This window comes from Pieris rapae, chromosome 14, assembly GCF_905147795.1.
Source record: "Pieris rapae chromosome 14, ilPieRapa1.1, whole genome shotgun sequence".
NCBI classification, from domain to species: domain Eukaryota; kingdom Metazoa; phylum Arthropoda; class Insecta; order Lepidoptera; family Pieridae; genus Pieris; species Pieris rapae.
The window spans coordinates 3,796,793-3,821,615 of record NC_059522.1 but is presented as its reverse complement, the minus strand read 5'-3'; the positions used below and the strand labels follow the sequence as shown (position 1 = coordinate 3,821,615).

The following is a 24,823-nucleotide window of genomic DNA, read 5'->3' as shown; positions in this document are numbered from 1 at the left end:
TGTGTTAATAAAAACTGGTATTTACGAACACCCCAAAATTGTAAGATAACATTATATCAAAAATAAATTTATTACATTATAAAAATTATTCTCTTAGATACCTAATACATACATATCACAATCACTTCTTCTTTTGTCGTTTTAAATAGTTAAAAAAAGGATCGTCGGGGAAAATTCTTAGCTTTCCATTGTAAAAGGATTCTATTTCCGCTAAGGATCTTCCTTCGGTCTCTGGTAGGAAGAAATACAAGTAAATTGTACCGAGAAAGCCAAAGGCTGCGTACGTTCCAAAGGCACCCCACAGTCTCGCATATGATTCGAGATCTATAAGAGTTTTTGATCCAAGGAAAGTAAAGAGGTAGTTACTGGCTGCAGCCATACCTTGGGCAGTAGCTCGACTCCTGCAAAGAACATTTTATACACTTGTAAATTTGAAAATTCTCCCAATTAACCTAAAATTTTTAAAACTACAGTATATTTAAATAGGTAACGCCTCGGTACGGTGTTTAAACCGTAAGTTTGAGTTTGTTACCATATAAATATTTCCATAAAAATATGTAGTAAATATATGGGCGCCGGGTTGGCAATGTCACTATATGTCTTATTTTAGGGGTCCAACTCCAGAATAAAGCATATGGCATGTTTCATCGATAATTTATCTTTACTATTTTTATTACGAAAATATCTATTTATCATTTATGACATTACAGTATAATAGCTTCTGAGTTAGTCCATTACGGATATCCCAGTAACCCACTAACCACTAACTTACCGCTATTAATGTGACTTACCTAAACGGAAAGACTTCTCCAAGCAGGACCCAAGGTATCCCACAGCCCGTGAACCATGTCATCAAATAGAATAAAACCAGGGGTAAATAACTAGTCTCTTTAGGGAATGTAGTGGTGTCATATGAGAAGACTTCTTTTCCAAGGTGCAGTTTTGCATAAATACTGAGACCCACGCAACAGATGGATGTCATAAAGAGCGCAGATATGGCCAGTTTTCGTTTTCCTAATGTCTTTATAGCAATTATTACAAATGCACTACTAAGGCAGGTAATAACACCAACCATCATCTGAAAAATGGACAGAAGTGTTAGTGCGAATATCAAGTATAAAGAAATATGTTATTCCGAAAATGGGTATTTGACTTGTCATAGAAGGTTTAAATTTTAGTCTATAAATTTAAAATTAGAAAAATAATAAAAAATATAGTATGCTTATTTTATTGTTTTGCTTTTTTAAGTAATAAAATAAATATTAGAGATAATAATATTAGAATGAGTGAACGGAAAAAGTTTGCCAAATAATCATTGATTTGAACTAGTCAAATTTAGTTCGAAAAAAGGCCGGCAGTTATGCCAATTTACAGGAATCAAAAATCACCCGGGGTTATTTAAGAAGTACAATTTAGGCGATTACTCAGTTACGAGTTACTTTGCACAAAATCACGAGCTCGTATAATTACCGCCCTATCATTGCGATACGCGCGATCGATAAAATAAGGAGCCAAATGAAAAGAAAAGTTGCAGCAAAGAATGTCGCTCAAGGTTCAAAAACAAAAACACTGAAATTAAGAGAAACAGTTTTAGCAAAAATCGAATAATTAATCCACAATCAGACCGTGACAGTCAATCGATCTCCTATCTGCATCCCAATAACCAAACCCTACGAATACAATCGATTTTTGGCGACGGATAGAATGCAATCTCTTCGCTCTTTACATTCATATTTGATAATCAATATAAACCAAATGAAGTATATAAAACCGTAAAAATAATATTAAAAGCACCTGGATGGCCGAGCTTTGCTCGGTATTTTTATTTTTTTATAAATTGTGTTTTTGGAAATTATATATAAGTACGAATTACAGATTCAGTATTTTTTCAGTTTAAATTGGGACTACTCTAGTATTATTATTCGCCGATAGATGTCAGAAAGATTCATTTTTTAGTTTAAATTGGGACTAAGACACCACCTTTTTCTTATTTTCTATCATTTATTCCTAGATACTAAATTTCATGAAAATCGTTGGAGCCGATCCCGAGATTCAAATTATATATATATATATATATATATATACAAGAATTGCTCGTTTAAAGATATAAGATATAAATGGCTAAGTTTAAAACATATCAAATAGCTTTATAATTATTATTGTAAAACTGTTGTAAGTTAAAATCTTAAGATAGTTTAGATAGAAGTTTGTATCGACAGACGGCTATTACAATCCGTCGATTGGTTTTTATTAATATTTGGATAAGAAGTCTATCTCTGGTGATCAAAAATGGATTGATATAGGTTATTAGGTTTGGGCGATAGAAATGGACAGATTTGTGATAACGACAGAAAAAGATAGCGAAACATTCCGACACAACTGATAATGAGGATAGTGACTACAGTATGTTACAAACAGCTTAATAAACGTTTATTATATTTATTTAAAACACTACATAATATTAATACATAAGGGAATTATTATTTATAACCCCTTGATCAACTCGAAAACGCAAATTTTAATTGTAAATCTTTTAACAATAGAAAATACATTATGGATAGGTACTTGAACATTGACAACATCTTGGTATACTCTGATAGCGCCGCGTCTATGGAACTTATTAGGTTCCCCGGTCTCTTATTTTACATAGCACAGGTATTTAGTTACTATACACCTTCTTAGTTTTTGAAACTCACCACAATTTTCTTGCCATTCTGAGGCATTCCAAATGCTCCACAGATATTCACCATGTTGGGTTTGATAGGTGTAAGTCCACTCATTACGTAGAATAGAAAGTAAAGCATAGTCAATTGTAAGGGTCGTAGTGTCTCTTTACAGAAAATTACGTATCTGAATTTCAGAAGAGTCCTGTAATGAAACATAGTTTTGGCGTACGAAATTAGAAAGAGCACCAAGTTGAGATTCTTAATCTTAACCCGTATTAGGCGTAGTCCGTATCTGGTGCCGACTTATATGTTGATTATCATTTGATAAATCTGAATCGATATTTCACGCACTTTAAATCAGTAGTGTTTTTAATCTATATAATAAATGATAATTCACAGGCGCTACAACCCTATATGTGTCATGGCTCTCCATGCATCCGTTTCTTTGATAATTTTTATTTCATAGACAAGTTGGTATTTCTTGATTTGTGATATGCCGGTATCCTCACGATGTGTGTATCCATTAGGCGGGATTGGTTTGTTTTTATTTCTTACAAATTATAAGTAGACGCGTGGCATCAGCCCGTATCATACGCTAAAATCCCATAAACAACTGAATAAACATAGACTAATTATTTTTTTAATTTTCTTTTATGTTGGTTCTATGCGCTGGAACACATAAGAAACAGTTAATGAATGGTATTAATAGAAATGTTCCCACATAATTTAAATCTCTTAGCTTATATTTCTGGGTTATAAATTTTATCTAAGACATATTATTTGAAATGAAGTCATCTCGGTATCGGAATGCAACAGCCTTGAGATGACTTAGGACGATTATAACTTCTAAAGACGCCCTGGGATCATGTCATATAGAAATTAATTAAACAATCCCGACGCTTGTAAAACTAAGCTTGCGTGACAAATACAGCCTTGTATGTCTTAATACAAAGTATATATGGTTACGATATTATTGTGTAATACCATTGTTTATGTATTATAGATGATTTCCACTTAGTTGCACAATTACAATCACGAATAATTATTATAATGTCAATTTGTTCTGAGTTATGAGTGAACAATTAGTAACTGGATTAAATTTGATTAAATTCGTAAAAAGTTTTCTAAAACTAAGTCACTTAAGTCACAGCATTCGAGACTGGTAATTGCCAAAGGAGATATTGAACAAGTATGTGGGTGTGTTGAGTACATATTATATATGATCTCTTAATTTTCTGTCAGATGGGACGGATGTTCGAAACGATCTCAGTATTGCGAAATGAAGCCTACGATATTATTGACAGCTTAACGTACTATTTCATGCTTTTTTTACGCTTATGTCAATGGTAAAATTCGGTATTATGGTATAGTTGAGTTTTATGAATTTGTATTTTTTTAAAGCGCATAGTTTTTGCATAAATTACATACTGACATAGTTAATATTTCTAGTCGTACCTTTTAAACCAATTCATAGAGGCGTGGTCACAAGTCTTTGTGTCCTGGTTGGTATTAGTACATATGACACAATTTCTCAGATTCTGTGAATAGTCAGCGAGCTGATCAAATTCTTCTCTCACATTTTCTGGTTTAGTCCAACCACGGAGGTAGCAGAGAGATTTGAGGGCTTCCTTCTCTCTACCATTGACTAGAAGCCAAACAGGCGTTTCTGGAACCTGAAAATAAAAAAAAGTATTTGATCGTAAATAACTCTTGTAATAAAAAAATAAGTTATATAAATATAAAAAAAGTTTGATAATGTAGTCTCCAACCCTTATCTAGTCCAATAACATTATTTTTTTTGAATATTGCTTTCATAAGAAAATTACTTCAAGGTCTGTCACACTCTTTCAATCAAAGTCTCAAGTCAATTATCAAACATACCAAAAGTACTAGGAGCATGGACGCGAAAGGTATTGAAAGACTGATGAGAGCCGCGTAACGCCAAGTCACCAGGGTGCCAAGTAAATACATCACGAATATACCGATAGACGTGAAGAGCAGGGTCAAAGTACACAGAGCACCTCGAACAGTTGGCTCACTGGAAGAAAAATATATGAAGCATTTAGCAGTCTGTAAAAAGTAGCCGTCTGTAGCTCGGTTCTTTAGCGATTTGGGTTCGAAGTTCGATGCTTATTTACAAGGGGTCGTAATGATGGTAGTAATTCAAATAATATGTACGCGTAGTATATTAATTGAAAGTAAATATGGAGAACTACTACTACTATAATAATAACTCACTTACACTGACGACAATTTAATTTTATGAAGTTCGAAGTTAATTTGTCGTTTTTGTTTATTCTCTGAACTTGTGACTTATGACCTCATAAATAATTTTTATGGTGATGTCGGGACATACATTGGGAAAATTTAATTTAAATCCGTGTCTAGTAAATTACTATTATATTATTAAAATAAAAATGAAAACCAACCTTATTTCACCGACATATGAATTTATTGGCGCTTCCATAACGCCGGTACCAAATCCTAGCAATCCATTGGCTATGAATAGTGATGGTAGGTCCCATGCAAAATACATGAGCGTCCATGCTATTAAATGTGGTAAATTGACTAGAAAAGTTCCTTTTTTTCGCCCCACATAGTCCACTAAAGGCCCAGAAACTAAAGCTCCAAGAGGCTGTGTTAGAAACGAAATACTGCCTGAAAAAAATATAAACTTTGGAGTTGGTTATGTAAGCATTGTCTTGAAATACAGCCATGTTCTAGTTTCACTAACGAGTTTATGCTGTAGTTATTATGTTCACAAAAAACACCATAAAATTAAATGTCGGTCGAAATGTGGACGATTTTCCTGGAATTTCGTTTTCTGTCTGATTTTGAATATTTTGTAATTGATACCTGATTAATAGTATCGATTGTAAGGCTACTAATCAAAGCGGAGTACAAGATTGCGATTGGATTTTTAGACTAAAGTATTTTCATTTTATATAATAAATACTATAATAAAAATTGAAACTATGTATTTTCCAGGACTTATAATTAGTATATTTAATTTTTCCAGTAATACCATAATTAATTTAATTTCAATTCTTTCACATTAAAACGTTCAAACAATATGTAGCTTGCAACTCGTTCACAAGTGGGTATTGGTTTATTTAGTTGGTATCAAGGTCATTTATTTTGCCAGAACTACAGACGTAGAAATCATGTGTGTAATTCACAGGTGGTAGACGCTAAATCTTCAAAAATAGAGTTTTCATAATTAATCATACATATAGAAATTAATCATTTTTCACTATCTACATAATTCTTCTAAATCTACAGAATCAATTTAAAAAAAACACGCAATTCTGATACTATTAATAAATTTTCTTTTCCCGGCTATATTCATTTGTTTTACTGCAGTTCTATTTTTAAATACTTATTGCTTTTTTTAAAGATTAAGGTCTCTCCATATTTATATGTTTTAATCTAAAAAGTTTACATACTTATTAAAAATAATCAGTTATCCTGACGTTAATTTAATTTTAATTTAAATCTTTATTTTTAATTAATAATTGATACATTTTAATTTATAAGTTTAATATAAATCTTTAATTTGGCAAAAAGTAAAACAACGAAAGTTTGAAGTTTTAAAAAGTGGCTGTATAATACCTCCTATCTCATTTTCTCCAGCGATAATCTTTTGAATATAAGGTTCGTTCTCTTTTTACTGTCGCTTTTACCGTTGTATCCGGATTGAAATCACAACGATTTTATAGAAGTTTCACTTCAAAAAGTTCTGCAACTACATAATTCTGATTAATAAAAACCTACTTACCGAACCATGAAGCTTGAGTGTCATCAAGTGAAAGACCTTCCTTGGCATGCAGCAGATCAGGAAGTGCAATTGTTGCAAAGCTTATAGCCATACCCAAGTCCAATAGCAGGAGATTTGGGGACATGCATGCTATAATCTAAAACATCACGTTTAAGTTAAATTAATAAGAAGCATTGACTAGTTTGTTTTAGAAAAAGAAAACAAAAATTATACACTAATATTAAACATGTATTTGTGCCGTATTTTGATTATTGTTAAAACAACTATATTTTATTTTAAAATATTGTGTCTTATATTTTTATTTAAATATAACAATAACGTGCGAATCAAATTTTATTTCTCAGTAATTTAAACTTTTTCAAGACCAGTAAAGATTATTCTTTATTTACTTCCTTCTTAGTTAATTATTCTCGCATTAAAGGTCTCGGGTATCGAAGCCGGATATCCGTCACTTCAAGTTTCTTTAACTGAGAAAAATGTAAAATAAACCTACTTTATATGCCTTGTAAAATTAGTAGAAATCGATATATGAATAAAATAATTAGCAAATAGGTTGAGGTTAATTAGCGAGACGGTATAAAATTAAATTGGTCTAACTTGAAAATATCATACGATTATGGACAGGCACTAATGTGTTTACTACGAATATGATTTGAAGACAATATTTGTACCTTTTGCTAATACTAACACAGCGACATATGAGGGCGCCTTTCAAATGAATTTAATTGATACTGTAAGAAGAGGTATCTATCGTATTGTAACCGAGGCATCCAATATTAACAAAGAAGGTTGTTTGTAGAGATCACAATGTGTTACAAAAAACTATGGAAAATAATAACAATTTTTATGGTCACGAACAATTATATTCGATATTATATTGTAAGTGACTACAAATTAGCTAAAGAAAATGTTATAGTTGTAAACAATGTAATTTTATTTGTTTTTTGATTCATGACTTGTGAAATCTGTAACGTAGTGGAACCGCGTACAAAATAAATAGAAACATCCTGAACTTGTTCATAATGTTGTTAATTTTGCTTAAACCTCTGTTAATCCGATAAGTGGTTTAATGTCTTCCTAGTGAGTCCCTCTTTGGGCCCGGTGCATCTATCGTTTGCCGATTATGCTCTAACTACTAGCTTACCTTACACATAATAAAATACCACATTTTTTACCACTAGTAGTAGCTAGTTTTTTGGTCTTTCTTTGCAATCGTACCCATATTTTGGTATCATACAATATGTAACTAAAACTTAAAAAAAACGTGCTTTTTCAGATCGTAAAACTAAGGGATTTTAATTTAGTTGTACCAATAAGACAATGACAGATATTTCTCCGTCTATTATATTGATTTAAAACTTTCCTTGTGTAACAAAAGTAATAAAATATTAAGTAGTACGTAGAATATTCTACTTTAAGTATCATACTAACACACAGAAACCAAGTGCACATATCTTTCATAGTATGTGTAGTTTTTTTATATTTAATTATTTCAGAAGTAATGCGGTAATATTATTCTATATCTAGTGCATGCTGGGTTAGAGTGATAAAATATAACTATATTTACCACAAATTATATTTTTTGTGGTGATTCGAGTTATTAAGATTTAGTGCGAATTAAGAATAGCATCAAGGACACCTTTAAAATAATTCATTTGTTTTTGTTCTGTTCGCTAAGTTCACATAAATATGACAAATAAAACCGTCACGCTTTTGTCACGGTGTTAACGGTAAATGCCCTGCTTAAAATATACATGAAATTCCAGTTTGATAAAGGCGAAAAGAAGATAGTATATACCATATTATATTATATATTACAATTTATGGTATTTTTTAGTTTAGACAGAATTCGTTTATTGTTGCAATATAAAACTAAAAGGTTTGTTTTAATAATTTCAATATAAAAAAAACTTTTTTGTTTGATATTATTAAATTAGGTTGTGATATATTAAATTATGTTGTGTTTTTATAGGTTTTTAGAAATACAATTGCGATAAACAATCTTTTTCATATTAAAACAATGGCTTATAAAATATAGCTGAGTTTTTTTTCCTTATGTTCTAATTATTAAACTGACAAATTTATGATAACCAATCATTTTTAATCTTACTGAAATTTCGACATAAATCTAAGTCAAAAATTAATAATTCTTACTATTAACTGAAATATAATTTATGAACACTAAATACTAATAATACAACAAATTTTCTAATTTATGTAATTTTGTTACGCTCTTAAAAAGGTTTAAGTATCTGTTTAGTTTTAGATTTTTACTGTTTGCTTGTACTTATTTTATTCCTTTGTATTTTGTTTTATTTATGTTCTATGTTGTGTTGCGTATGTGTGTGTAAAATTTGGATGTCCTATTTTCTTATATCTTTTAAATAACACCTTCTAATAATAAAACAACAATAATCACTACATGGTTTTGATTCAGTTGTTTCATATATAACGCGACTGACTGAAACATTTATTTCATTATTTATTTCATATATGATTGGTAGTAAATAGACAACGTCAAAGTATCACTCGCTAGATTTCGGTGTGTCTAAATCACATTAGTTATTTTGACAGCAACTATACCTACTTTTATAAATATACCGCGGAATTATTTATCCTCAATAGTACTTATACTTATAACAAAACAAAAGACGTGGCATCATTATTATCATTACAAAAACTGTTTTTAATTATTTCACGAATTGCACGGTTGAATTGACAAGCGTTATTCTTTTTTGATTGCGATGTACAACTATTGCGACCAGAAGTGCCGTTTTGAACGGGAATGTCCCTTTTTAAAATTACGAGTCCCGGTGTCCCCGAAATGACTGTGGGACGCAAAATTGTTGTCACTGAGTGATACAGGCCTAATTAAATAAAAAAAATAGGATTCTTTAATTAAAATGAAACAATATACCTAAGGCATGAGAAAATATCCATAAAAAATCTGTCATCGCGTGCGCTGTGGAAACTAATGATGATAGAATAAAAACAGTATCATGGAACGTGTTAATATCTAGAAAAAGAATGTTTTATCCTTGGGCAATAATATGTTGGCATATCCCGAGTTGGAGCTCCAGGTCATCAAATTATTTTCTATGGTATGTATATGGAAGTTTTAAAAATAAATTTCTTCTCTAAAATTATAGAAGAAAGTTTTGCGTTTTAAATATTTGTTTTCATTTTCAATTTATAATAAATAAGCTAAAAATTCCTGGACTGTCTAAAAAAATCTTTACCTACTTGAAATTAAGAATTTTTCAATAGCTGTAAAATATTTTTATATTACCTAATGTCGAATATTCTACATAAATGATGCTGCGAATTAAAAAAATGTATTAGATATTCGTTGTAGATTCAAATCTGTATATTGATTAGATTATGAATCTTAGTGTGTATCTAGTAGTCTAAAAGGAAGTAAAAGAAAACTTTTCTGATAACAAAAATATATCTATAGTTAATTTTCCACTACCAGAAGACCGGTATCTACGCGAGTGAAACCTCAGAGCAGTTCTAATATAAAATATATTTTTCTGGACTAATAGTCATAAAAATAAAATTATCATGCCACAAATTAATGCTCCTAAAAACGACTATTTGGTTAAAATATTAGTGGATTCATTTAGTTAATGATAATTGTTTTATCTTTAATATCAAAACAAAAAATAGAACAGTTAAGCTTAATTTAGCCTTTGTAGGTTAGTTAGTAATGCGAAGTTAATTCGTTTTTAAGTTACACTTTAATTGATATTTCTTATACATTAAAAGTAATTATTTTTAGCATATAAGAAAGACAAAGTTAAACTGGTTTTTATCTGTGAAGGTAATTTCGATAAATTTTACGAATATACCCACTATTTTATGTAATTTTATTAAATTTTCATTTCTTATTCTGTTTAATGTATTTTTATTATATTTATATACTATACAAAATATTTCATAAAATTTGTTTGAATTTAATGGTATTTCCATTTTAAAATATCAACAGATAGTAAATTATAACTTACGGACTTAAATATAGGTACGTAGACGTTCACCACTTTAACTTCAACATCTAATAAAGGTATATGTTTGAAAAAGGCAAGTATTTGTTCAAAAAAAGGGATAGAAAAATCTTACGAACATAGATAAGTATGAGATATCTCACCTGTGACCCGACAGATCTGAGTCGGTTTACACTCGGGGCTTCATGTATATGTTTTATCACCATTTTGAACTTTAGGTTATAGTTATTCACAGTCGATTTCTTATAACAACATAATGCTCTATATTAAACTATAAGAAAGTTTTATTTTTAAAATATCAAATAGAAATAAGCGCGAACAACAACGCGCCGTCAATCACTCAAAGTCACCTGCATTACTCCACCGTTTGTGGTTAAATGATGCTACTATATGAATTACCGCGATGTCTGTGGCTAATATCTTTGTTGATAAGCAAATAAGTTTCTCGATGGGTTTATCTGTGTAAATTGTACTGTTTCTAAAAGTTATGAATTTATTATTTACATGATTAGTCATTGTTTGCTAAACGGATATTAAAGTATGTGAGACTACGATTGAATTTTTCTTCTTAGATAATTTATCAATTTGTATAAATCTTATAAATATTTACAGATTAAAAAAATCTTAGTGAAACATTCGTCAAATATAATTAGTATATAATAGTCTCAAATTATAATGAGGCCACTACATAATTTGTAACGTGTTGAAACTGTAAATGTTATATCAGAAATTTAAAGTTTCAACACGTTTATACATCCCAAAAACATATCTAATAAAGTAAATCATTCTCGAATTTCATCAAAAGCTGTCCAGCCATTTAGGGGTTTAATTACCAACACATGCACAGAATATTTATTTATATACAAGCTATTTTATTTACTGTAACCTAGATACCATCACATGGGATGATTCCTGAATCTAAACCAGCCAGGGCGATACCCAAACACATAACAAAACTCATTTAAATCAGTCCAGCCGTTTAGAGGAGTTCAGTGACATACACACTACTGTATAAGATATATAAAGATAAATAAATCTTATAGATTTCTCTACGTTCGAGTTATTATCAATGCCATTGAATATTTAAATGTTAGTCATATTAATTAACAACGAAGGCTTCTACAGCCTATAATGACGAGCCTATTTACGTAAATAGTCAATGTTGGCCTGTTTCAAGAAATTCTATGTATGTCACACAATCCAAATAATTGTCATGCCTCATTTTCTACATACTATGCCAATCAAATATTTGCTGAGAGAACATTGCAATAAACCTGGAAATTATATTGTCCTTGACAAAGAATGTTCTAGTGCGATAAGTCAGGAAAGAGAACTCTCGTGTGATAAATGATTACTATATCACAAACAAACAATCTATTACAGGAGGACACCATCCACCATCATCAAAAAATCTGAAATATTTTGTTACCGAAAGCAAAACATGAAATAATATGTATAACTTAATTTTGTCGTTTAGCTCTAAATTACGAATATTACAAAACAAAAGATTGAGTTTTTGAATTTTGAATGTTAACAAACTTCTATTAAGTAACGTAACTTTTTTTGACAGTTTATTTTCTATTTTAATTGAAACCAAAGTGATTGTTGTGAATTTTATTAAAAATTATATTATATATTACGTTTATAACTAATATTACAAACATTCAAAGATTATATAAAAAATATGTATTTACAAAAATAAAGTACGTAAACAATTTTCTTGGTTTTGTCAATTAAAAATACCAACCTTAAAGGAGAACATATAATTTTTATATGATCTTGAATATACTGAACAACGACTCCTAATAAATAAATCGATATCAAATGAAAATAATACGTACGTTATTTACTTTCGTTCAGTTCTGTTTCAATTATATGATTTATATTCGTTTTATCGTTTTCAATTTTTACATTTTTTATCAATTCACCATGGTTTTCAAGACCGAATAATGTTACTGTTATGTATATTAAGTAAGTAATAAGTATTATTGACGGAACTAAAAAATTACCAACTGAATTTTATTTTCTGAAATACTAGAGTAGGAAATTGCTCCGAATATCTCTGAATGCATGAAATATAAATATATTACATAATTGTTGTGTAAATTACATGAAAAAGAAAAAATATGTTCCATAAGCCTCATTAAATTATGCTTGTAACTTTACTCACGCGAGTCGGGTTTTTTCCTTTTCTTTGTCTGTAGGGAAATTAAAATGTTTTTTTTTATATTTCAGCCTTGTTGCTTCATCTTTCGGAACAGCATTTGACATATGTATGTAATGAATAGAATAACATTAATCGATTGAAACACTAAGGGCCTGTTTCACAATGTCCGGATAAGTTCCAAATAAGCTATTTATTACTTATTGGTAGGATAAATAGTATTTTTGCGTTTCAAGGCTGTCAGATAGGGCTATACGTCATGAAATTCGAAGAATCTTATTTGGAACTTTTATCTTTCGAATAATTTATGTGTTGCATAGCTATTTGGCACTTTATCCATACATTGTGAAACAGGCCCTAAGTCGCAGTTACACGTTGTTAAATTTTGCTACAGATTTCATCTTTGCTACAGAATCATACTTATACTTGCTGATTTAATCTTAAGTGCAGTTATACAAACACGCTCATTTTTTAGGGCTTAGCCCATTTCGGTTGTTTCGAAGGCCGGGTTGTTCATTACATTCATCATTACATTTTTGAAGAAATTTTGATGTCATACATATTATAGTGTAGACGAAGCACTAAGAAGGTATTTGTTAAGTCCAAAAAAAGTGGACCCAGGACTCTAGTATTCTTTGTGTCGTGGGCAGCTAGTCTTTACATAACACACACACTTTTGTAATTTAATTACTTTGCACAATAAGACTACTCTCCATTTCAGCAAAGGACCGGTTGATTGTTAGTGAATAAATAAAGTTTTGAATCGTTAGTGAAAGTTTTTATTAGAAAGTAGTTTAGATGAAAGGGCCTCTGAAGAAAAAAAATCATTGGGCGGTCAAGGTTTGAGTTGAGTATGTTTGTTTAGAAAAACGTCGACATATTGCCATTAAGTATAGTTGTACTAAGAATTTTTTTCATTAATGCATAGCACATAAAATAAGCCTAAAAAAATATTCATTAAATAAAAGGAGGTTAATTGTAGACATTACAAATCGGCATATTTTATTTTGAGCTGACATGTGACGTCATCTGGTATCGACTAAAATAATATGTAATACGTTTACGATATGGTCCGTTTACACACGCACTTACTGCATACATATGTATATATACATATATATCCGTTAATTAGAAAAGTAATCGATTTCATAGTTACTTAGTTAAGTAATTAGGTTCAACACTATTTAACTTAAGTAGCGTGTTCCGCCTAGTTAGGCAGTTACTTTTATTTATGTATCATTTAATGTGTGGAAATTTTATTATACTAATTTTGCTTCATAAGTCTTGTTACGAAGATGGATTATATGATTTTAAAATGGATTGAAAGATTTATAGGCAGCAAAGCAGAGCAAAGCCTCTATCAAACACTTGAAACGACCGTTTCAGAGCAACGCACTCGCGAGCCCTCTGGCATTGAGAGTGTCCATGGGCGGCGGTATCACTTAACATCAGGTGAGCCTCCTGCCCGTTTGCCCCCTGTTCTATAAAAAAAACCCTAGTTATCTGGTACTACTACTGGTACCCGTCTTAGGCGTTTTCTAAGTGAACGTACGATGATAAGAATAGGATACCGACTACTTCTATCCAGAAAATTCGTAAATTTTGTTGTTTGTGTTGGTGTGTTAATGTTGATTACCGAGCCAAATATTGGTAATATCTTTAGTATTGGGTGCGATTCCGAAATATGCAAGTTCGAATAAAATGCAATAAGATAGTTCTCTACCACTTATCACATTTTAAAATACTGTAATATGTTTTTAATTTTGGGTGTACTCAAATAATGGACATAAATTATTTTAACAATAAAGTATAAAAACGTCTTTTAAATGTAATAATTCATAAGTATCTGTTCTATATGGAAGTATAAACCGCATGTACCAACATGTATGTATGTATTCCTTTTATGTCCTATACGGAATTCGTAAACGAACTGGCAACGATTATTAAAGCTTCATACATAATAAATATACATAGAAAATATTAGTTAAAATATCAGTTGCGTAAAACGTTTTAAAAGTTTTAATGATTTTTGTATAGAAGTATAAAATAAAACACTTTTCGGACTTTGATTTATATCTAAAAAATTATATGTGTATCATAATATTAATTAAATTTAATAGTAGCGTTTTAATTACATCATTATAAATTCGTTGAGAAGTTTGATAAGTTATTTTTACTTTAAAAACGAGACAAGGAATACAATGACTGATAGGGAACAAAGAAACTTCAGAAATCTGTATGAATCACTAACAAGACTGAATCAGAAAAAGTATTGTTACTATTTTCAAAATAAATTTGTGCATTAACGTGATTCGTATACAAATTTGCATTTAATGTATTTAACTAGTTTGTTAGGGTTTGTTTAAATTTATTTTAAAAGGAAATTTCAGTCAGAATTTTCGTTTAGTAGAAACCACTACTTTCACATTACGAGCAGGTTGGAACGTACGATCTCGAAAATGACAATGCACCTAGGCTTACGTCCGAACCCAATAATGTATCCACAATCTCAGTTTGAAAATAATCTGAGTTCAGACCGTGACAATTAATCGATCTCCTATCTGCTTCCTAATAACCAAACCCTACGAAAACAATCCTTTTTTGGCGACGGATAGAATGCAATCTCTTCGCTCTTTGCATAATAATTGATATCAATATAAACCAAATAAAGTAAATAAAATCGTGAAAATAATAATAAAATACACATGTCTACGTTTAAAACATATCAAATAGCTTTTTAATTATTTTAAAAACTGTTGTAAGTTAAAATCTTTATATAAGATATTGGCACACTTTTATCAATATTTGGATTAATGATGGTCAAAAATGGATTGAGATAGGTTATTGGGTTTGGGCGTAAACCTACTCAGATCTTTGTTACTGTACCATATGTTGGTACAGTAATAATACTACTTACTACTTACTACTAATAATACTTTTCTTAGCGAAGCTGTTAATTCTATTGTAAAGCTTATCGCAAACAAATCATGCAATAGATTCAATGAAATCAGTCATGTTTAGAAAAATAATATTTATAGCAAGCAAGCACGAGAAAATTCTTAATTTAAGATGAATTGCAGCCTATTAACTACTGCAACATGGCGAAGACCTGCATTCATGATAGCAGAGTGGTTTGCGCATCTTCCCCTGATGGATGTACACGCCGTAGTTTTCTTGACCAATGCGACATGTATGAGTATAACTGCGATTATAATACACGTATGTTACCCTTTTAATATTCTAATTTTATATTTATATGAAAAAAATTGTTGATTGGAGGTAACCTTTCCTATTCTAAACTGTCTACCTGTCAAGACTATTATCTGGCTTAATTAAGAGATAATGTAGGGTATATCTAAATAAATTTGCATCATTGTAGCCAACTGTTTTGATATTTTTTTACACTAGGACTAAAATATCATATCTCATATTATGCTGTATTTTTTTACATTTATAAGTAAATATTATATCCTACTTACTTATTTAACCATATTTACCATTCTAACTTCAAATGCGCTCTATTATTATCGCGGTTTTTTAATAATCATATTATTCTCAGGCTTAGGATATAACATTGAACAATGTTAGTAGTTTCTGAGTGCGTCTCTCGACCCTGTTTGTGGTCGTAAGTTCGAACGTACGTTTTGCTCCAAAAGGGTATCCTTGATGTGCACATTTAATATTCGCTCGAACATATCATAGACACAAAAAGTCACCTAATTTCCGATTTTATATTTAATTACATATATTATATTGAAGACATTAAAAGGCTCTAACGCCAATTTTTTTATAATTATTTTTTTTCTTCTTTTAAATGTAATTTACACCAAATATTATCGGTATAACACTTACCAATTTCCGATGAACAATTACCATATCCTAAGGTTTTGGAGTAAAACTAGATATTGATATTTTAATGTTTTATTTCAGAGTACTTGATAAAAGCAACCAGCCAATGTGTTACTGGGGTTCCGGATTATGCATGCTAACTTCCAATGTATAATTTCTTCCGAAATAAAATAATTAAAACTCTTATCTGGTTTTGCTCCTCTATATATCTTTGTTAGTAGATTAGTCACAGATCTATTGAAGATAACGTCTACATATCACACTATTTTTCTCGATCATAAAAAACTTTTCAGGTTATCAAGAAACATATTTATTATTCTGTTCACATTTGGATTTTTCCACTAAGTTTGTCACAACATCTGATAATGATACTAAAGATCCTAATAAAATAAATTTTAATGAATTAAGTACGCATATTGATAATGAAAACGAAGTTAATTCCACGCTTAATAAAGTTTCGACTTTAGAAGTTTATATCACTACTGAAAATAATATCACTACAACAGTGACCAATTTGGAAAATAATACGAATGAGGTTAAACTAATCTGCTGTGACCGACCAAAAACTTGGGAAACAACTACTGATATAACCATTACTAGTCCTATCTACGATTTTTTTTATTCTCGGATCACAGGAGAAGAAACGTTTATTTCTTCGACAACACAGAAAGTACATAATAATCATACTCTAACACCTTTTAACAAAAGCACTATAACAATAAATTTGAACAAGTCCGATAATATAACAACATCAGTTATTATGAGTACCGTAGAGACATTGCCACCAAATAAAACCACAGCTTCGCATTGTCCAATTAAGTGCAACAAAAGGCCGATAACTTGGGAAACTACCACTGACAAATTAGAAACCTTAATTCGTTCAAAAAGTAATAGTAAAAAAGAAACAGTAACAAAACCAATTACCACCAATACAACAGCCATATCAACAACAATAACTTCAAAACTTTTAACTACTGAAGACTTTAAGAGTCATTCTACTGATTTAGATATCGTAGAACCTATATATACACTAACATATCGCCCTAAGACTGTAACAGTTCCAATACACTCTCATATATTCCTAACAAGAAGAAGGACTATAAAGAGTTTAAAACATGACTGTAAGGAAAAGTGTCAGAGGCCAAGTACTTGGAGGACAACTCGAAGACCAATTACAAATTTTAAGAGATTTAGACACTACAATAGGTACCATCTTGGTACTAGGTTTTAAAAATTTATTTGACTTAAAAAAATAACTGTAGTCTAATTGCATTTTACAAAAAAACATATAATGGATACTAAATGTACATTTTAAGCCCATACCAAATAAAAAGTATACATTTCAGAATTCAAAGAATCTGAATGTACTGAAAAAAAAGCAGACCAACAAGCGACTGAAAAGGATAATAGACACGAGGAAAAAATAGAATATTTAGCTGTTTCATCTGAAGATATAGTTAAGTTAGATTTACACAAAACAACAGAAAAGGATAATATTTTCAACATGTTTAAAAGTAACTGCGGTAGACCTCTTACTTGGGCTACGACTGAAAAGGGAGAAACAAGAGACTTTTTCAGAATATTAACACAACAAAGAAAATAACTACTATTACTTTTTTTTTACTACTAACTAAAATAATACAAATAGGAATAAAGATTGTACTTCTACAAATACCATAAAATATAAATACTTTAACAGGTGTATCATTCGATTTTTAATTTTGTTATATCGTACCTTTATATTCAAATATACAATAAAATGGGACATAGTCTGTACTCATGAACTACTATCTAAGAATATAATGTATCTACCTATATTTGAATTAGCTACGTATAGTTTATAATGAAACATTTCGGGTAGTTCAGGGGAGGTTTTAAAGGTAGGAAACATAAATAATACATTAAGGAAAGTACTGAAAATGACAATTGAAATTTCTAATAAAAACTAGCTAGGATAATATATTTAATGTCTTTTTGTCAAATATAAATTTTGTCTTTAGAAATTTGGTTACATACCTGAAGTATGAGGTCCCATTGGACTGTTTAAAAAAAAATTTTTTGAACGAAGTTTCCAGGGTCATTTAGTAATGACATGACAATCAAAGACAGGTTTAAAAAAATAATGTAATCTCATTAACAAGCTTAATTCTTCTAAGGTAACAAATTATTTTCTAAATTCATCTTTATACATCTAAAATTAAAACAATTGCCGTTTGAGGTAGTTACTTGACGAGCATAGGTTTGTCGACATCAGTATTTAGGCAGTTCTTTTTTCTGAATGCGTTGATAAAAAAGTCGTCAGCAAATATTTTTTGGTTGCCTTTATAAAATGCCTCGATTTCGACCAAGGTCTTACTTTCCGTTTCTGGTAAAAAGAAGTAAAGATAGCACGTCCCAATTATACCAATTATTCCGTAGAAGAAGAAAGCACCACTGATGTGGAAGTTTGCTTCTAGATTGTAATTTGTTTTAGCTGCTACGAAAAATATTACATAGCTAAGGGCAGCTGCTAGACCCGTTGCTAAACCACGGCCCCTGAAATAGATACATTTTTATTAAATTTAATCTTTTTTTAATTAATAATAGAAGTAGATTGTGGATTGCATATTATCATTATTTATCTTATATCTTTAAACGAGCAATTCTTGTATATATATAATTGGAATCTCGGGATAGGCTCCAACGATTTTCATGAAATTTAGTATACGGGGGGTTTTGGGGGCGATAAATCGATCTAGCTAGAAATAAATGATAGAAAATAACAAAAAGGTAGTGTTTGAGTAGTCCCAATTTAAACTGAAAAAATGTATCTTCCTGACATCTATCGGCGAATAATAATACTATTTTTTGTTTAAATTGCTTTAACGACACAACAACACTAAAACAATTCAGCATAATCTATATTCTATACTGTTCATATTTCATCATTTTATTAGTATGTAATTCGTACTTAAATATAATTTCCAAAAAACACAATTTATAAAAAAATAAAATTACCGAGCAAAGCTCGGCCATCTAATAAAATTACGGGCTCGATTTAATCAGAAACAAAGTATTCGGCTACACCTCTCATATTTATATAATATATTAAAAACAAAACAAGGCTTATCGCAATTTCGAGGATTTCTTGCGCTATTTTACGGCAATGACCATGTAAAACATGTTCGTAGAAGCAGAGGTCGAAGTAGGATAGGCTTACCTGAATGGAAAGACTTCAGACAGTAGAACCCACGGTATTCCAAGGCTACTGAACGATACCAGCATCATGAATAAAAATACCGGCAGAATCTCTCTTTTGTCCGGAAAAGTACTGGGTTCGTATGAGAATAATTCCAAAGGAAGGTTTGTGCGTGCGTACACACTTATAGCTAAACTGCAAAAGGCAGTCGCCAGAAGTGAGAATAAAACTAACTTTCGTTTTCCAATAACTTTAACTATAACTGCTGATAAAATGTTCATTATTATAAATACTACGCCAACTGCAACCTGAAAATTAAAATATAAATATATAAAATATATTATATTTTATTCATTGTGCAAGATGAGTTAATGTAAGAAGTGCGTTCCTCTATAGAATCACCGATTGAATTATGAAAACTATATTAGGGGGCAAATAATTTTTTACATGTCTGTTTCATTGTTCATTTTTAAAGGATGGGTATAATTATTGTAATTAAGTATTATTTATTTATCGAGAATTGGTATTTAGCAGAACTTTGAACGAAAACGGAGGGATTTGGCCCTTACGAGCGAGGTCCTAGTGGTTATATCAAGAAATATTGGTATAGTAATAATATTCGATCATATCACTTGTACTTAATACGTTGTACTTATATTTAAATAAAAACTGAAAACCAAGGATAAAATAGGTTATCTAATCTTGAACCGTAATATTTGAATTACGAAATATGTATCGATTCTGGTGACGATATTTATGTAATGTAAGTATGAATAACAGAATTTAAAACAAAAACGACTTAAACATTTTAAAATAGAGTAAGTCTATATTATAGCGGCTATTAAAAAGTCTCATAAGAACTTACCACAATATTTTTCGGGTCATATTTCATACCAAGCGCTCTGCATACATTCACCATGTTAGGTTTCACGGGTGCCAAACCACTAAGCGTATAGAAGAAGAAATATGCCATAACTAGAGCAAAAGGTCTCATAGTTTCTTTAACGAATAGTACGTTTCTAAATTTGTTAATCATTCTTTTGAATATATTGTGGGAATTGTGACAGCACGGTTCCACGTCTGATTTTCCTTCCCTTGTGCATACGACGCACTGTTGAATAAGATCATTGTATTGTACAAGTTGATCGAATTCCTCTTTTACATCTTCTGGCTGTGCCCAACCTCTAAGACGGCACAGCGATCGCAACGCATCTTTTTGGCGGCCCTTGGATAGTAACCATATCGGTGTTTCTGGAACCTGAAATGCGTGTATAGGTTTTATTTATTTATTTATTCAGTCTACAACATCATACATATAAAGAATTCTAACGAAAAAATACAATTAAAAACATAAACAAGATAAGACAAATTACAATAAAATAAAATTACCAAGAATTTTGGTATTTAAAGCAGAGTAGAGAGGTTTTATAATTTATTTACTAAATATAATTGAGATTTAAGTTAAATGTAGTGTAACCAACGTAGAATAGAAATTTAATAATACAATAAACATTGAATGTAACATTTTAAACAGTTCAGGCAATAGTTCTAGTCGCAAATATATATTGTGTGTGATTACAATACAAAATATAGAATATATTTAATACAGATAAACTCTGTTAATATTTGAGATTTTTGTGTATTTTTACAGAATTTATTATCTACACGTCAATATGTGGTAAACAAGAATTTCCAATATCACAAATGTTTAACATTCTGTTTGAATAATAAATGTAAAACTATTAGCAAATTAAAGCTATTAATTTAATTCCAGATAATTATATCATAAAACACAAAATAAACATTTCGAAATAGATAATTATAGATATACAAAACCCTTTTGAGGGTCGACCAGTTTCGAAATACTGATCTGTAAGATACTATATCTACTATGACCTTAGATAAACCAAGGTGTCTTTGGTATTGGTATTTATTTATTTATTTACACTTCGTTGCAAAGAAACACAAATAACACAATACATAAAAATTACAAAGGATGCAACGGGCGGCCTTATCGCTGACAAGCGATCTCTTCCAGGCAACCCTAGTAAGAAAAGAAAACAATGAATAAAAATGATGAGTGCAAGAAGTGCATAACCAGAAGTTATATAAAAAATATATATTTATGTTAACCTATATATAACCTTAATCTAGAGAAAAAAAAACCAAAATATTAATTACTACCCAAAATTACAAAGCTAATCTTAAGGATTCAAGAATAGCTAATAGCGATGTAATACAAAAGAAGAGGAGATACAAGAAATATACAGGTCACGATTGATCAGGATATGATAAGGTTAGGTTTATATACAAGAGTATTTTTGAAATATGGTGGTTTGGTTTTTTGATGAAAAGCTTAGGTAATTAAAACTATGATTTTTTAAAGAGGTATTTGTTGTTGCATAGCTGAATGATATTATAAAAAAAATCCAGTAGCGATACTGGATATTTCAGCATCGGTTTCGTGATCAATAGTATTTTTAAAAAGCCATGTACGTGAGTAGCCATCTGTGCCTGACACATGTTGTCATCTAATTGGGTATAAAGCAAAATGACGATTATATATAAAATTTGAATGGAATTTGAAAAACATTCACATAATATGAAATTAAAAAAATTACATATTGTTAGTACGAGAGACGAGAGACCAAAACCATGTTATCGGATGAAACTGTATGAATAAGTCACTTTAAATTAGAGCTGGGAAAAAACGGCTAACTGCGTGGGATTTCGGCTGTGCCATAAAAGGCTATATATAGGTAATAGCAAAAGTTCTAGTATTGGAAATGTGAATATTCTATTATTTTATGACAAAAAATATTATTATGACATAATTATACGAATTCAAAAAAACATAGCAACCCGGACAGTAGCTGTTGTAAGTTGTAACTTCGTACGGTTCGTTGGTCGAAGTGTTCCTCAAACAACGTAAAAGCCTGTAGAGGCCCTTTGTGGTTATGTTGGTACACCAATAAACGAAGACGTACAGCCATCAAAATACATAACATATTACATAACATTGGCCTTTCTCAACAACCAACAAGATGTCACAGGCTTTTAAATGGATTTTTTGATGCTTATGTTTATTAAATTGTTAGACATTGACTCAGTGTAACCAAATATTTATTATCTGATCAAGACGCATGAGTTACCGACCTAAGAGAGAGAAAAATCTCTCAAGCGATCGCTCGCAATCCATAAACAATGTTTGAGGAGTTCAATTTAGAGATTTATTTAAAACTCTGATCCATTCTGTAACTCGGTGGTAAATATTAAAATAAATATTACTTCCAATTTATACAGCAAACGATATATACGAGTAACATGGGTTTTAATGTATTTTGTCATTACTAAGATGGCTATTTTTTATTGGTTGTTAAAAGTTGATTTATCCCATTCCAATAAAACTAGAAAAAGCTTTAACCAAGGAATTCGTCCAAACTTAACTGGATTTAAAACTGGTTTAACCTGGCGACTAACTCTTTATCTTTTATTTAGATTACAAGAATTTAAACGAATGGTATAAAATGTGAGTCGGTTTTATTAGTTAAATTATCTCATGGAATGATTTTTCTTTTAATGTAAAAGCGAGAGCCTGTTAAGATAGCTTAGGATCTTGTACTCTTTAATTCTGAGCAAAGAATTTACTGCAATGCACATTCTTGATATTGATATCATCAAAACCAACCTATATGTATATGACTAATGAAGGCGACATCAGTAAAATGTTACTTACGAAAAGCACCAAGAGCATTGTTGCTACAGGTACCGTCAGTGATACAAGTGCTGCTTGCCGCCAGGTGAGGACTGTACCCAGCAAGTATGCAATGAACATTCCGGTGGAGGTAAAACAATTGGTCAGGGTTGTAAGGATCCCTCGAATGGATGGGTCACTGAAATGAGGTGTAAAACTCTTTTACATATATGTCAAGGTCAAATAAAAAAAAAAATATTCATATAGGTAAACTTATGAACGTCAGCAAAGAACTTTAATTAATTCTAAATTTACACACATACATGTTATGTATCTAACAAAGAAACTTTTATCATAAATCGTCACAATTCTTAAAGAAACATTTTAGGTGTATTTTATTTGTTTCAGGGCATTCTAGCTTTTTATTTTAACTATATTTAATATTACATTTAATACATATGCCGAGTAATAATAAGCACATACAATTTATAATATATAAATCGAATATTGCCAAATCTTCGATTTATATATTATTCAGTGAAGGCTGTTCATTTACTCAAATTCATTTTCGCGTTTGTTGATAGTCTAATAGGTATAAAGGTAAGCAAATTACTAGTAAGTAGTAAGTAAGTAGATTTCGTACGACCACAAAGCAACAAGAGGTCAACATTAGACAAAGTAAACAGTATGCTTTCTGCGCACTGGCCAATACAACAACATATTATTCTGATTGAATATAATATTCTAGTATGTGCGTCCGTAAATTACAAAAACTAGAAAAAGCCTTATTAATTAAAAAACAGACCAATTGTATATTAAGTATACGTTTTATCCATCTTCATTTCTTTTACATTATTTACTTAGAAAATCAAGTAAACAAAACTTGATTCTATTATCTTTATCAAGTTTTAAACTAGTTTATATTGAATTAATTTAAAAATTATACATTTACTTATGTGACACTGACAACTCAGAGGAATGTGCCTTTTTTAAAACTCATATCACTACTTAATAGTTATGCTAATCTAGGATTAATGCAAAAAATCTAGGAGTGACAAACTATAAATTGCTAGTAAATATTATTTTTATCTTAATCATTTTTGATTTAAATATCACATTGTGGATTTTAAAATAACACTATTGGTCCCGTACTTTTTCTCCAAGACACTTAACTCTCTCATCAGAAAAAATCATATAAAACCAGTAGTGAAGACATATATGTTTAGTATAATATTTTTAATTGATTTTTTTTATTGACTGTATTCATTACTAAACCGAAACGACTGACAGAGGGTTTTAATGCCAACATTCGGTAAAGGGAGGCATCATTGTTTATTCATCATTGATGTGTTAGCCCCACTATAATAGTTTTGTTGTTTATTATTAACCAATACTAACACAGTAACTAGGACCGAATAGATACTCTTAGATCTTAAACTACATCTTGATATAATATAATTATTTATTATTATTTATTCTGTAAACACTTT

The 24,823-nt window shown here is 30.2% G+C and overlaps 4 protein-coding genes across 6 annotated transcripts in view; 2 read left to right on the top strand and 2 right to left on the bottom strand.

Moving 5' to 3' along the window:
• Nucleotides 1-51: 51 nt before the first annotated feature.
• On the bottom strand, nt 52-10,840 carry LOC111004315 (facilitated trehalose transporter Tret1). The gene is made up of 8 exons (XM_022275307.2): nt 10,592-10,840; nt 6,445-6,580; nt 5,096-5,324; nt 4,548-4,704; nt 4,122-4,339; nt 2,697-2,868; nt 792-1,078; nt 52-401 (listed from the first exon to the last, which is right to left on the bottom strand). The coding sequence occupies exons 1-8, from the start codon at nt 10,652-10,654 to the stop codon at nt 122-124; spliced, it is 1,542 nt and encodes a 513-aa protein (XP_022130999.2). The 5' UTR covers nt 10,655-10,840; the 3' UTR covers nt 52-121.
• A 1,463-nt stretch (nt 10,841-12,303) lies between these two features.
• Nucleotides 12,304-16,644, top strand: LOC123689731. Its single transcript, XM_045631110.1, has 4 exons — nt 12,304-12,419; nt 12,684-12,721; nt 15,693-15,831; nt 16,543-16,644. The coding sequence occupies exons 1-4, from the start codon at nt 12,398-12,400 to the stop codon at nt 16,599-16,601; spliced, it is 258 nt and encodes an 85-aa protein (XP_045487066.1). The 5' UTR covers nt 12,304-12,397; the 3' UTR covers nt 16,602-16,644.
• LOC123689747 lies at nt 16,608-18,064 on the top strand. Its single transcript, XM_045631160.1, has 3 exons — nt 16,608-16,674; nt 16,755-17,606; nt 17,808-18,064. The coding sequence occupies exons 1-3, from the start codon at nt 16,608-16,610 to the stop codon at nt 18,062-18,064; spliced, it is 1,176 nt and encodes a 391-aa protein (XP_045487116.1).
• A 507-nt stretch (nt 18,065-18,571) lies between these two features.
• The window catches only part of LOC111004402 (facilitated trehalose transporter Tret1), a 32,403-nt gene continuing 26,151 nt past the window's right edge, over nt 18,572-24,823 (bottom strand). For all 3 annotated transcript variants that reach the window (XM_022275425.2, XM_022275424.2, XM_022275426.2), the window contains exons 5-8: nt 23,376-23,532; nt 20,505-20,897; nt 19,661-19,947; nt 18,572-18,996 (exon numbers count right to left, since the gene is read on the bottom strand). In XM_022275425.2, the coding sequence (XP_022131117.2) occupies nt 18,684-18,996; nt 19,661-19,947; nt 20,505-20,897; nt 23,376-23,532 (1,150 nt within the window). In that variant the 3' untranslated portion in view covers nt 18,572-18,683. The remainder of the gene's footprint in view (nt 18,997-19,660; nt 19,948-20,504; nt 20,898-23,375; nt 23,533-24,823) is intronic.

Excerpts from the sequence above, each read along its gene's own strand:
- LOC123689747 (XM_045631160.1), top strand. The coding sequence starts at position 16,608 with ATGTATAATTTCTTCCGAAATAAAATAATTAAAACTCTTATCTGGTTT. Across the intron at positions 16,675-16,754 it reads TTGCTCCTCTATATATCTTT|GTTATCAAGAAACATATTTA; the intron begins GTTAGTAGATTA and ends AAAACTTTTCAG. Across the intron at positions 17,607-17,807 it reads GGAAAAGTGTCAGAGGCCAA|AATTCAAAGAATCTGAATGT; the intron begins GTACTTGGAGGA and ends TATACATTTCAG.
- LOC123689731 (XM_045631110.1), top strand. The coding sequence starts at position 12,398 with ATGTTACTGTTATGTATATTAA. Across the intron at positions 12,420-12,683 it reads GTTACTGTTATGTATATTAA|CCTTGTTGCTTCATCTTTCG; the intron begins GTAAGTAATAAG and ends TTTATATTTCAG. Across the intron at positions 12,722-15,692 it reads CGGAACAGCATTTGACATAT|CCTATTAACTACTGCAACAT; the intron begins GTATGTAATGAA and ends GATGAATTGCAG.
- LOC111004315 (XM_022275307.2), bottom strand. The coding sequence starts at position 10,654 with ATGGTGATAAAACATATACATGAAGCCCCGAGTGTAAACCGACTCAGA. Across the intron at positions 6,581-10,591 it reads TCAGATCTGTCGGGTCACAG|ATTATAGCATGCATGTCCCC; the intron begins GTGAGATATCTC and ends GTGATGTTTTAG. Across the intron at positions 4,705-5,095 it reads TCATATGTCGGTGAAATAAG|TGAGCCAACTGTTCGAGGTG; the intron begins GTTGGTTTTCAT and ends TTTTTCTTCCAG.